The following is a 13,095-nucleotide window of genomic DNA, read 5'->3' as shown; positions in this document are numbered from 1 at the left end:
ATCATCCTTTAGTGAATCAATTATAATTTTTACTTATGGTATTTCCTGCACGTGTATGTGGAACATGGTATGAATATTAGTGTTTGTGTGGTATGGAATATTAGTGGTATGAATATTAGGGAACAACAGAGTACCATCTAGAGCCAGAGGAGGCATACTATGTAAACACATCCACCCTGCTCTGCCAACAGACCTTAATGATGATATGAAACATTTATGTCTTTTCAGTAGGAAGTCCCATTTTGGAGGCTGTCTTTCTCACCTGAATGATGGGAATATGAATTTCACTTCATTAGTGCCCTTAGTTAAATTGTTCTCCCACCACCACCACTGAATAATTGCATGTGATGGTATACCTTCCTTTTCCCCCCAGGTTAATCTCATTTTTTTTTAATTTCCTCTTACCACATTATTATATCCCTTGGAATAAAATACATATCTTGTTTTTGAAAGGTAGAATGAAGAAAAAAGATTTTCCCATTTATGGCTGCATAGATCAGAGAGAGGGTCTAATCTTCAGATGACCAACCCTCCCTTTCCTGCTTAACTAAAGCTGGAAGCCTAGCTGCTGCTGAAGACTGGTCCCCATGGGTGGATCTATGATTTTGAAAACAACTGAAGAGTCTCCAGGCCTATAATATAGGAGAAGCATGACCAGGAGCAGCTAGCAGATGTCAAAACTGCCCTAAGGAATGTTAGCTTAATTAGTGGAACATTAAGAGCATTAAAAAGGGGAGACATCTGTGAAGTGAAGAACAATAAGCCCTGAAGTCAACAGATTCCCTCAGCTACCTGAATAGTAATACCACAGCTACTGCACTGTGAAGCAGCAATCAAAGCAGAGTGCTTTTATCTTGGGAAGAAAATCAGATTTCTCACTTAATACAAGCACCCTAATTTTGGGGGGAAAGGTGTGCGTTGTATGTTAGAAATGACATTATTTATTACTAGTAGTGGCCCAACATACTAGGAACTTTGCAAGCAGAAAAAAAAATATGGGACTGTTTTATATCATAGCAGGAATTTATGTGAATGAAAAAGCAAACTGCAATCTTTATTGGGTGTAGGGAATAGAATAGATGAAGTTATACTCTTCAATCTGAAAAGTCTGCATTTATTCCTAAAACCCAGTTGCAGAGCTTGAAACTATAAACGCAGCCAAATATAAAAAGAGTCAACAAAAGCATCTCCTCAATAAGAACTGCTTCTCAGTTCTGATTTCAGAGGTCTCTTGCAGGGCACAATGCACATATACAACAGACCTGCAGGACTGGGTTCTAAAATGGGCTTACAGGTTCTGTATTTCTTTTTAGTGTGCCTAATAATTTACGTCCTGTTCATGTTGCAATTTAATTGTAAGAAGGCTGCAAAATTTCATGCTCTGTTACAAATGTAACAAACATTTTTTGTGCCCTGGGCAGCCATGGCAGCTGGGTCAACAGCAGAAAACAGCTGACATTTTTGTGCCCTGTCTAAGTCTGTGCATAGGAATGGTGACATGCTCATCCACCTTTAGTTATTCTATTATAGGTATACCAAACAATTTGAACTAATTTAAACTTATAAGATTTGTTATCTCTTCTCAGTTAATGAGCCAGATCCTGGGATCCTTGTTAATCCTTATTCAAGCAAAGTTCCCTTGTACTTCAGTAAGAATTTTGTCTTAGTAGAAAACATAACAGGACACTGCAGGGTTTGGCTATAGATGAACAGCAAATCGAAGTAAACTCTCCAATACAATTTTCTATTTGCACCCAACAACAAATGTTATACTGTACTTATTTATCTTGCTATCTTTTCTGAACGATATTAATGTATTTCTGAACAGAATCTTCATCTGTCTTTGCAAAACCATGTATCTATGCATACTTTTATACCCAAACAGTCACTCATCCTGACACATTTCATATCTATACCTGGCAATTCAGAAAAATATATATGATAAGAAATGGACAAGTAAAAATGATCCCTAAGTGAGATGTGGGAACTAAGTACTTATGCATAAGAAAGTTACACAGGTATAACTTCAGTTTGCTTTTTTTTCTAAATCAATGCAATTAAAATCATGCAAATCCTGATGCAAATCCTTGGAATAGAACTCTTATTCCTTTTTAAGACCAGCTTCTTTCAATTTATCTTAGATCTGTTTCCAATCGTAGAATCATAGAAAATGAGGGTTGGAAGGGACCCCAGGAGGTCATCTAATCCAACCCCTGCTCAAAGCAGGACCATCCTCAACTAGATTGTCCCAGCCAAAGCTTTGTCTAGCCATGCCTTAAAAACCTCTAGGGAATCATATCAACCTAAACTAGAAAAAAAAATCACTCTTAAGGAAGCACAGGGAAGTAGAGCTAGAAGGAACCTCCTGAGTTCACTTATAGTATGTACAGCCATTTGGGGAGATTAGGGAAATGTTAGTTAGAGTTAAAAATGGCCACCTGATCTAAGCTAAGTTGGGATGCAGGGGACAAGCAGGGTCTGTGGAGGGTGTGAGGGGATTGTGGGAGCAATCAGGGTCCATAGGCAGGATTGGAGGAACTAATATGGTCCATTGGGGGGGTTGCGGGGGCTGAGAGGATTTGGTGAGATTGCAGGGGGGCTAATTGGGTTCCATGGGGGAGCTGGGGGCGGGGGGACTGGCAGGGAAGGATAATGAGTTCTGAAAGGGGGTTGGTGGGGTCTGGGAGGGTTTGATAGCATCAGGAGGGCTATCGAGGTCAGTGGGAAGGCTGGGGGTTGGGGGGGGTGCTCTTTAGCCTCACAGAACCAGAGCATAATTTTAGCCCCTCAACCCTTCCCAGATGAACAACACCCCCCCCACAAATCAACCCTCCCCTGATCCTTCCTGCCCTGCCCCTCGCACTGACTTACTTCTATATCTCCCAGCACCAGTGAATGCTGGTAAAACTAGCACAAGGAGTGGCCTATGGGATGGAGGAGTTTGGGAGGCTCAGAGGGGCTGGCTGGTTTATGGGGTGGAGTGGGGCATTGTCCCTCTAGAGGTGGGGCAAAAGCCTGGGGGGGGGCGCTAAAATAGCCCAGTGCCAGGGGGGAGGGGGAAGAAAAGTGCAGCCCCACTTAGGGCTGGGGACAGCAGCTGGGCTTTCGCAGTCCCATGGCTATGCTGGGATCTGTACAGAAGTTTAATTAAATCGATCTTGCCAGACTCAATCTAAGTTAGACTACCTCCAAGGTACAGTTAACTTTGATTGGGTCAATCTAACCTTTCTGAAGTCTGTACAGGTTGCATTTGGATTGACTTAACTAGGGATCTAAGTGTAGGGTGTGTACCTGGACGAAATAAGTTAGATGAGGTGGCCATTTTTAACATGACTGATTTCCCCCTAACTTCCCTGTATATACTCCTAGTCCAGCCCCCTACTAAGCCATCCCAGTCAAGTGCCTGTCTAACCTGCTCTTGAAAATGTCTAGAAATGGAGAGTCCACAAGCTCCATAGGTAGACTATTCCAATGCTTGACTACCCGCACAGTGAGAAGGCTCTTCCTAATCTCAAACCTAACTTTCCTCTACCATATTTGAGGCCATTGCTCCTAGTCCTCTTCCCCCAAAATAAGATTTTTCAATGTTTTGCATCATTTTAACAAAATCCAATAAAACTCACACTTTTGATAGCTCCATTTCTAATGCAGACAAGCTGTTATTGACTTCTGGAATTATATTAATTTATTTCTTCAGAGACAGATACAATGCTGAAGAAAGAAGACTAAAAGATTTTCCATTGAACTCACCGTTTGTCCATCCTTTCCTGGAATACCAGGCACTCCAAGAGACCCCTGGTGGGAACCATATAATTAAGTTTAGTAAGTTAAACAAAGCAATTTTAAAACATTTCAGCCCTGAAATACAGTACTTTAATAAAGAAGTATGTTGAACATGCGCGTCCTAAGCGCAATATATTTTTTTAAGTATAGTATTTTTTGTTTACCTGCTGTTGCAGTTCAGTGGTAGAATCCTTGTCTGCCACATAGAAGACCTGGGTTTGACTCCTGGACATGCAACAGTCATTGAGGCACTGAATATCTAGACTTGTCTGGCCTTTGGATCTTGTATCAATGGCCTAAAGAGTAGATGGAGGGTCCGGGCATCCTCTGCTCCTCCATACTCCTACTTAGGCATATACATTGAAGATTCTAGTGACCTCTCATGCATACATCATGATCCAGAAGCATCACCAGTTGCCTGCTAGTCCTATTTTCTATTAATTTGTTATCTCTTTCCCACTTGACCTTCTGCATTAATTAAAAATGCCCTAATGTCAGTTATAAATTACTGGGTTATTCAGTGTCTCTTACTTAATTACCCAAGTTCAAAACAATGATTATATTGCTAGGTTGTGAATGCCTCACCAGGAATTAAGGAATTAAAATGCAATTCCTTTTAACACTCTAGATGAAGACTGATCCCGCTAAATCTAGTATTTGTGCCTGTGTGATCAAAACTGCTCACATGGAGAGGTAAGCTTTAAATCCAATGACTGGTAGCACTGATCTATCTTTAGTGCTTTTAAGAGATAAGTGGTAATAATTCAGTCTGGCTTTGCAAACCATAGCCATCTTTTTAAACAGCATCAGTGTCACTTACTGCAGTCAAAATTTTAAAAACCACTATAGATCAAACACGAAGCAGATGTGAAGAAAGAATTTAACAGCAACATTGGAGGGTTATATATATATATTTTTACAAAGCTTTAGCATAAATTCCAACTTGTTTCTGATGCACAGTTTATTTGTTATATTTTGTACAACTGTCAATATGGATTTTATGTGACAACTCAGGGGTACAGGAAAGCAACCGTATAGTATCTGCTGACATGGCAGCCTCTCTCTCTCCTTTTTTTTAAACCTACACACAAGTTACAGTACAAAAGTAAATTGAAACCATCGGTTTATTTTTCATTTTTTAAGTTCATTATGAATCGAGATTAGAAGGTCTAAGTATCTGTTGAAATGGACTTGTTTTAAAATGAAGGGGGAAAAGTGGAGGAATCAACATGGACATGGCAAACTCTTGCCCAGCCCCCTTTCAAATAAATGTGGGGCTCCCTATAAAGCCATTCAACCAGGTTTACTCTATACAAGACAAAAGATCAGTGTGCTGTATTCTACCCTCCAGTCAGATGTTTATATGACTTATGAGGTTCAGCTCACTGCCACAAGCCAGGAGACAAAGAAGCCATTAAGGATCGTGTCCAGCACCGGTGGACAGATGGGATTATGAGAAAAATGGATGGAATAGTATGATGAAATAAGAGTATGTGGAAACCTGTGCCCCCAGACAGGGCTGCAATTAAAGGAAGAGCATCTTGAATTCTGAGGAGGCCCCCAGCTCTACTCAACATGGAGCTGTGCAGCACTAAGAAACTTTGCTTTCCATATCACATGCCACTAGAACCTTATCTAGAAATACCATACAGGTATTTCAACCTGTCCTTGGTGAAGTGAGGCCCCAGGGTCATGGAAACACCTCTGAGTTTGCAGACTTGGCAGCATCGTTTGAATTAGCCTATTTGCTGCCTGATGCAAGACCATGAATGCTAACTAGGAATAAGGGGCAATACTGAACACTTTCATATACTTTTAGGGCACTGACAGAAGTGACAGTTTATCATGTGATTTGGCCCCTGAAGCACTCTACATTCATGCACTGACAGAAGTGCATGGCTGCAGAGTGCTTTAAAAATGTCTGATTGTGCAACAGTCTGAACCCTCATTACATGAGGATTCATATCAAAGCACTCCAATGTTAAGCACCTTCATTAACATCTGTCAGTGCATGCAAGGAGCAAGGTTGGGCTGGCCTCAACCTCAGTGCTGTTTTCAGAATGACAGCGGAGGGAAAGGAGGGGAAGAAGCTTGGTTTGGGTTTTGCCCAGCCTGTGCTGGAGGGTGAGGCAGGTGTATTGGAGTGCTTCCCACCACCCATCTTGGTGGCTTCTGTTTTTTTGGAGGGCTCCAATCCACCTGCCCCACCCTCTAGTGCAGGCTGGGCAAGCTCCAGACCAAGCTCCCTCTCGTCTCTACCCCCCACCCCCTATTCTGTAGATAGCCTGGGAAGAGGGAAGGCAGGGCTAAGGGAGAATGGCTGCAAACATGTTGGGTCCAGGGGATCATTGTAACTCATGGTGCTTCCTGCAAAGCACCATGAGTTACAGCAGGGAGTGCATGTCTGTCAGTGTTTTTACTGTTCCTATCAAAAAGCCACAGGGGAAAGGCACAAGTTCACAGGGGAATTAAGTCATCAGGCTGTCCATACACTCTTCTTTTATTATGGAACTTTCTCTTGTCAATATTGTCACACACCTTTATCTTATGAGACTAAAAGATGATAAATTGCATGAACAAAACCGACTGAAAATGGGCTAACTTTGCATATGCTTAATAAAGCAAAAGTATTTGATTTTCAAAGAATATCATGCAAAGATTTTTACTGAGGTTTATTATGCTAGTAATAAAGTCCCTCCCAAGTCAGAAGGAGGGTTTTTATATTGGCAACATGGGAACAAGTGCAGCTTTACAATTTCACACTCTGACAGTGCTAAACATGCAATGCTCCTCTCCTTTCCATCTTAGGAATTTACCCTGCCCTTAAGAAAAAAGCTCTCATCATTCTGAATAGTGCTAAAACAAGCTCTTTCATATCAATAGCTTTTAGTTTCTTTTGTTTGAAAGGGTTTTTGTTTAACAGATGCCAAAAGAATGCTGTGCTTGTGATACTTTCAGAGACCGAAATATAGAGGACAATAACTTTCCCACCTGTGATAATGCTAATTATTCATTCTTAAGTTTCTTTTTAAGTATTAAGCAAACTTTATTAAAAGCGCTCTACATCACTTTTTATCTTTTGAAATCACTTTTCAGACAATTTGGCTTTTGTGGTACTTGGAAGAGATGCTGGCAAAATGCCATCTACTAGTTTTATTACTGATACAGTTTGTATTGTTCGAAACATGAAGCTCCATAAATCCTTGGTTCACTCCATCAAACTACAGCAGTCAGTTCTGCTGAGTGTAAATAATGCTGAAAGCATTTACAGGAAATCAGTTCTCAAGTTACCGTGGAAACAGGAAGACACCAGTGGGCCACCTGAATACAGCCAACCAAACACCATTTATCAGCAACACCTCTATCCTTTGTTTCTTTGGTCAAATTTTTGGTCATATGGCACTGATCTACTTGAGTAAGGACAGGCATTCAATTTGAAACTTTATCCCCCACTTTTCACAACGTTTTAACTTTGGTTTCATAGTTATACCAGTACTTGAATGAGAATATTATAGTGCCCTTTTAACCTGCAAGTTGGGGAGACAGACAGATTGAAAACAGTCAGCTCAGCATTGCCTGAACTTCCTATAATGGGGGAAATTAGAAATCTTACATCTTACATTACGTAGTTGTATTTTGGGAAAACAAAATTCACAGACTGAAGTAACTGCTTTTATGTGCCATACAGTAGCTAATACTGTTCACCTCTTCTGCTTGCAATTTAGCCCTAGGAAATATAATCACTTTCACAGTATTGTTGTTTATACTATACCTTTTGTCCTGGAGGCCCCTGAGGTCCCTGAAAAGGGAAAACAATTCAATTAGCATAATAATAGTGTAGCCAATTTAAGCTTAAGTGACCAATTAAAAACGTCCTCATGTGTAAGCATTCTTATGCCAGAGTGAAACCAGCTGATGTTTTTTACATCAAGAAAAAAGAAAACTTTTTGCTGGAAATGTACAATGGATCTTTTCTCTTCTCTTTAACTACAAACTAGAAGATTCAGATTTCCCCCTTTCTAATCTTTTCTATCCTATCCCATCTGTTTCTTCCAATACTGACAAATCTGTCAGCATTTAGAAGGCTCAGGCTTTCCTGCTTCTCTGATACCAGCTAAAGGCCAGTTGTGTTTCCACAGTTAAATATCCACATTATATGCTTGCTTGGCAGCATAAAGGCAAGATTTAAGCAATTGAATACTTGAGGAATAAAAGCAGAATAAATCTCCCACCTAGTTCAGAAAAGGTAGCTGAGTGAATCTGCATAACAACAGTGGTTTTGACATTTTTATAGGGCTTTTCATCTGCAACACAGTTTGCAAATATTAAGTAATTATTCCTGTTAACACCCTTGTGAGGTGAAGAAGCTTCGTTATTTCCATTTTAGGGCTGACCAAAGAGGTGAAGAATAGGCAAGTAAACTCAGGAAAGTTCACCTGCTTAATTTCAAGCCTGGTTTGAAGTCTCAGGGACTTTATTACGACTGTCAGTGCTTGGATGCTTCACTCCACCGAGTGGAGTGTGGCTGCAGAGAAGAGGGGGCACCAGAAAAGTAGTATAGCTCTCTGATCCATTATGTCAGTCAGTCAGCGCAAAGTGCCAGAGCTGGACTTGTTTACAATCTCAGCCTGTATGGTATGAATTCTGCTTTACAAACACAGGGCTAGTTTTTACTTCGTAGGTATTACCTAGAAGGGCGGAGCAGGATCCTCCCCACACAGTAGCCATTACACTTCTCTGAGCTCCCAGGCATACATTAACAGTACTGTTAATACAACATAGCTCATGCTGATAGCACGAAGGAGCTCCAATGGGACAGATCACCAGCTGAGTATCAACCCTGCACCATGAAGACCATGTGAGTTTTGCCATTGCTACTCATAGGAACAGCATTAAGGTCATAATGCACTGTTCTGAGCATCTTCAAGTCCTGCTGACTTCAGGACCTGTGAGATACTGAAAGCTGAGAGCTTTCTCCATCCAATCTTCAATGGGAATTGAGTGTGTTCAGGCTAAGGATCAGGCAGAATAGAGTGGCACCTAAAAGACTAACTCATTCAGAAAGGCATAAGCCCTCATAGGCTACAGTCTACTTCACCAGGTTCTATAAATGGACTTGCCCAGAGCTGGGGTACTACATAGAAAGGAATGAATAAACTGAAATACAAAGGATAGGGAAAGAAGGGGAAAGAACAGGGGCAGGAACCACTGCTAAGAGAGGCAAAGTTGGGTTGAAGAGATAAAAAAGGATAGACAAATCCTAACTCTACCTCACTTCGGGGCATAAGGGTTATAAAAACTAGTCCAGGTAATGAGGTAAGAATCCAGAATCTCTGTTGAAACCATACATAACATAGTCCACCGCACAGATGATTTCTTGTTCCATAATTTCATGTTCACATTAGTTTTTAAAATTTTGTTATTTAAGATCAGCTAAGGGCAGTGATGAAACATCCTGAGTGGTTAAAAGTGTTCTGCTACAGGCTTTTCTTTTGTATCTTTCTAAAACTGATGCCAAATCAGTGTCCATTTATTCTTTCATACAGGAAACACCGTCTGTCCAATATAGACAGCAGAGGGGCAGTGTAAGCAGGTGATGAAGTATATGGTGTTGGTAGAGGAGCAGGTGAACGAACCCTGGGTATTATAATCTGGGTTGTTCATGACAGTGACATCTTTAATAGGCTGGAGAAGTCCTTTCAGCCCATAGGTTTCAAGAAAACACGCAGAGGTAATCAACTCTAATTTCCAGTAAATGCTTAGTTATAAGATCTTTCAGCAGCTCCGAGAGGGAGAAATGCTGGACATCATAATGAAGGAATGCATGTTTCTCAAGGGCTGATTGTGGATGGTACCAAAATGCAAGAAACTGAAGGTTAGATTAAAAGGTAAATGGATGTTTATATTTTGTCTGCCTGTGCAGTTGAGTTCGTTACATTTAATAAGTGGTCATTAGGATCATGAAAAATATAGAGCCAATTTATCAAGTGTATTGTTTGTTTTCTCTCCTCGACCCTAAACTAGAAATGGGATAGAAAGCTTGTTCTGCTTCCAGCCACCATGGCACATGATCTATAAACTCCCACCAATAATATGCTTTTCCTAGCACCTACTTTTACTCAGAAAATGCTGCCAGAAGCATTTCTCCATTTTCTTAAGCAGCTGGGTCAAGAAAGAGGCTCCCCAACCTTGGTGGGTTGTTTAGTTCTGATTGTGTGTAGGAGGTCAGGTTGTCCCTCTCTATTTTTCTTGGTTTGTGGGGAAAAAAAGGGACAGGACTTGGAGCATGGTTGAAACATGGCATCTATCTTTTCCAATTTAAGCAATGTTTATTATTACTGCTATTGTTTATGTAGTGACAGTGGTGTGTTAGGCCAGGGGTACCCAACCTCCAACCTAAGAGTCAAATGCGGCCCACAAAGCCATCACATCTGGCCCACAGGGGTCCCTGTGGGGCAGGAAATTTAGTGGCAGGGGAATGGTGGCCATTAATTTGGTCACCCTCCACCAGCTAAATTTTAAACCCCAAGCCCTGCCCTAATGGTTGTAGCCAGGCCACACCCCCTCCCCTACATCTGGATCAGCGACCCAGCCACACACCCTTTCCCCCTCATAGGGCCAGACTGGGGCCAGGCCATGCCTCCTTTCCACATGAAGTTAAACCATGCCCTCTTCCTCCGCACGAAGCTGGGTCATACCTTCTTTTTCTCCACAGAGCCAGATTGAGGCTGGGCCACTCCTCTTCTCCCCCATGGGGTAAGACATGCCCCCATTTTTCCCCGCATGGCCAGATTGGGGCCGGGCCACTCTCCTCCCCTGACCCCAATAGGACCAAACCATCCCCTTTTTTCCCTGCAGGGCAAGGTTGCAGCTGGGCTGCCCTGCATCCCCCTCCACATGGTCAGACAGTGCCCAATGCACTGGCCTCAGGGCTGGATCAGGACCACTGGCAGGATCCAGCCTGTGGTTGATGGGCCACTGCCCATCCAGCCTGCAGGGAAAAAGGTTGAGTGCCACTGCATTAGATGGTCATTGGTTACAAAATACCCTGGGTGAAGCAATCAGAACCCAAGACCCCCCACTCCCTGGAGAGTAACATCCTCACTGCCCCAAACCAGAAGTCAACAACCTTTTCAGGCCACAGGTCTATTCTAATGATACATATATTCTGTCCTAACCAGGAGGAAGAATTTGACCATGAATTCACTAGGGAACTGGTGGAGGCTGCACGCTCTGGGTACATGGTTGTCATGGGCAACTTCAACCACCCTGACATCTCACGGGAAGAGCATTCAGCCAAATCTGATCATTTGCAAAGCTTCCTCACTTGCATTAATGAGCTCTATTTGACTCAAAAATTCTACAGGCCAAAAATAGGTAAGGAGCTGCTGGATCTGGTACTAGTCAAAAGGGATGATCTAAATAGTGACCTGAGGATGGAAGGGAAACTTGGTAACAGTGATCATGAGTTGTTCACTTTCTCTATCTATGACAAAGCTGGCAAATCAGTCAGCAGTGCGGAAAGCCTCGACTTTAGGAAAGCTTTCACAAGCTCAAAAGGTTGGTTGTTGAGGCCCCTACGGGGAAGGCAGTCCATGATGAGTAGCTGCTCCTTAAGGATGTGATCCTCAAAGCGCAAGGGAAGTCCATTCTGGCCCATAGGAAAGGTAGCAAAAGGGCTGGGAGACCCTCTTGGCTCAATAGGGAACTCATGGACCTCCTGAATCTGAAAAGAGATGGAAGGGATGGAAGTCAGGAACTACCATTAAGCCTCCACACCAGAAAAGCCAAGGCTAAAATTGAATTCAAACTGTCTAACAATAAAAAGTGCTTCTTCAAATACATGGGAAGTCAGAAAAAAAAACAAGGGCAACATTGAAACCAAATGGGGCAGCTGACAACCGACACCCAGAAGAAAGCTAATCTCCTCAATGATTACTTTGTGTCAGTTTTTCACTAGCCAAAGGGGATCACCTTGCCTGACAGGACACAGGACTACCAGGGTAAGGGGAATTATATGCTTGTAATTGGTGAAGATCTTGTGAGGGAACAGCTTGAGAGGCTGGACTTCCACAAGTCACCTGGCCTGGATGGAATGCACCCAAGAGTGCTAAAAGAGTTGGCTGACATCATGGCATAACCAATGGCGAGAATATTTGAGAATTCATGGCACTTGGGAGGTTCCTGATGATTGGAAGAGGGTCAATGTGGTGCCTATCTTCAAGAAAGGAAGGAAGAAAGATACAGGGAACAATAGGCCAAGCAGTTTGACCTCAATCCCTGGAAAGATCTTGGAAAAAATCATCAAAGAAACCATCAGCAACAGGCTAATGGAAGGCAAAGTTCTGAGAGATAGCCAACATGGCTTCATTGTGGGTAGGTCTTGCTTGACCAACCTCATTTCCTTCTATGACCATGTGATGCACCACCTGGACAATGGAGAAGATGTTGATGTCATATATTCAGATTTCAAAAAAGCCCTTGACTTGCTCTCCCATGATGTCGTCATGGTAAAATTGGGGAACTGCAGCCTCAACAACCTTATGGTTCAATGGCTGGGGAACTGGCTCTGTGGTCAGACCCAGAGGGTGACAGTTGATGGAACTGAGTCAACATGGCACATGGTGACCAGCGGTGTCTCCCCAGGGCTCTGTACGCAGACAAGTACTCTTTAATATATTCATAAATTATCTGGATTTGGGTGTCAGAAATGGATTGCCAAAGTTCACAGATGATACCAAATTATAGGGAAGTGCAGTCACTCTAGAGGATAGGCTGGCAGTTCAGGCTGACCAGGACAGGTTCGCAAGGTGGGCAGATCAATACCTGATGACACTCAACACAGAGAAATGCAAGTGCTCCACTTTGGGGAAAAAATGCATATCATACATATAGGCTCAGCAGCGCTACACTCACTAGCACCACAACCAAAAGAGAACTGGGGGACATGACTGATCACAAGATGAATGTGAGCTACCAATGCAATGTCACAGCTGGCAAAGCAAATACAACTCTGGCTTGCATCTACCAATGCATCTCAAACAAGACCTAAGAAGTCATCTTCCCACTTTACTTGGCCTTGGTGAGGCCGCAGGTGGAGTACTGCATCCACTTCTGGGCTTCACACTTTAGAAAGGATGTGGAGAAGCTTGAGAGTCCAAAGGAGAGCCACACGCATGATCAGAGGTCAAGAGAATAGGCCTTATGAGGAAAGGCTGAGAGGCATGGGACTTTTCTGCCTGGAGAAGCGAAGGCTCAGGGGTGACTTGGTATATAAGGGGTGTGCATCAGGAACTGGGAGAATGTCTGTTC

The 13,095-nt window shown here is 42.6% G+C and overlaps 1 protein-coding gene across 1 annotated transcript in view; it reads right to left on the bottom strand.

The window, feature by feature from the left end:
• The window catches only part of LOC149870708 (uncharacterized), a 248,949-nt gene that overhangs the window by 110,472 nt on the left and 125,382 nt on the right, over positions 1-13,095 (bottom strand). Inside the window, exons 9-10 of the mRNA XM_090036721.1 lie at positions 7,556-7,582; positions 3,751-3,795 (exon numbers count right to left, since the gene is read on the bottom strand). Coding sequence (XP_089892847.1) covers positions 3,751-3,795; positions 7,556-7,582 — 72 coding nt within the window. The remainder of the gene's footprint in view (positions 1-3,750; positions 3,796-7,555; positions 7,583-13,095) is intronic.

This window comes from Crocodylus siamensis, chromosome 2 (genome assembly GCF_052110815.1).
Source record: "Crocodylus siamensis isolate JL-2025a chromosome 2, ASM5211081v1, whole genome shotgun sequence".
In the NCBI taxonomy this organism is placed as follows: Eukaryota; Metazoa; Chordata; order Crocodylia; family Crocodylidae; genus Crocodylus; species Crocodylus siamensis.
The sequence above is the reverse complement of the archived record's forward strand: the minus strand, read 5'-3'. Positions and strand labels throughout refer to the sequence as shown.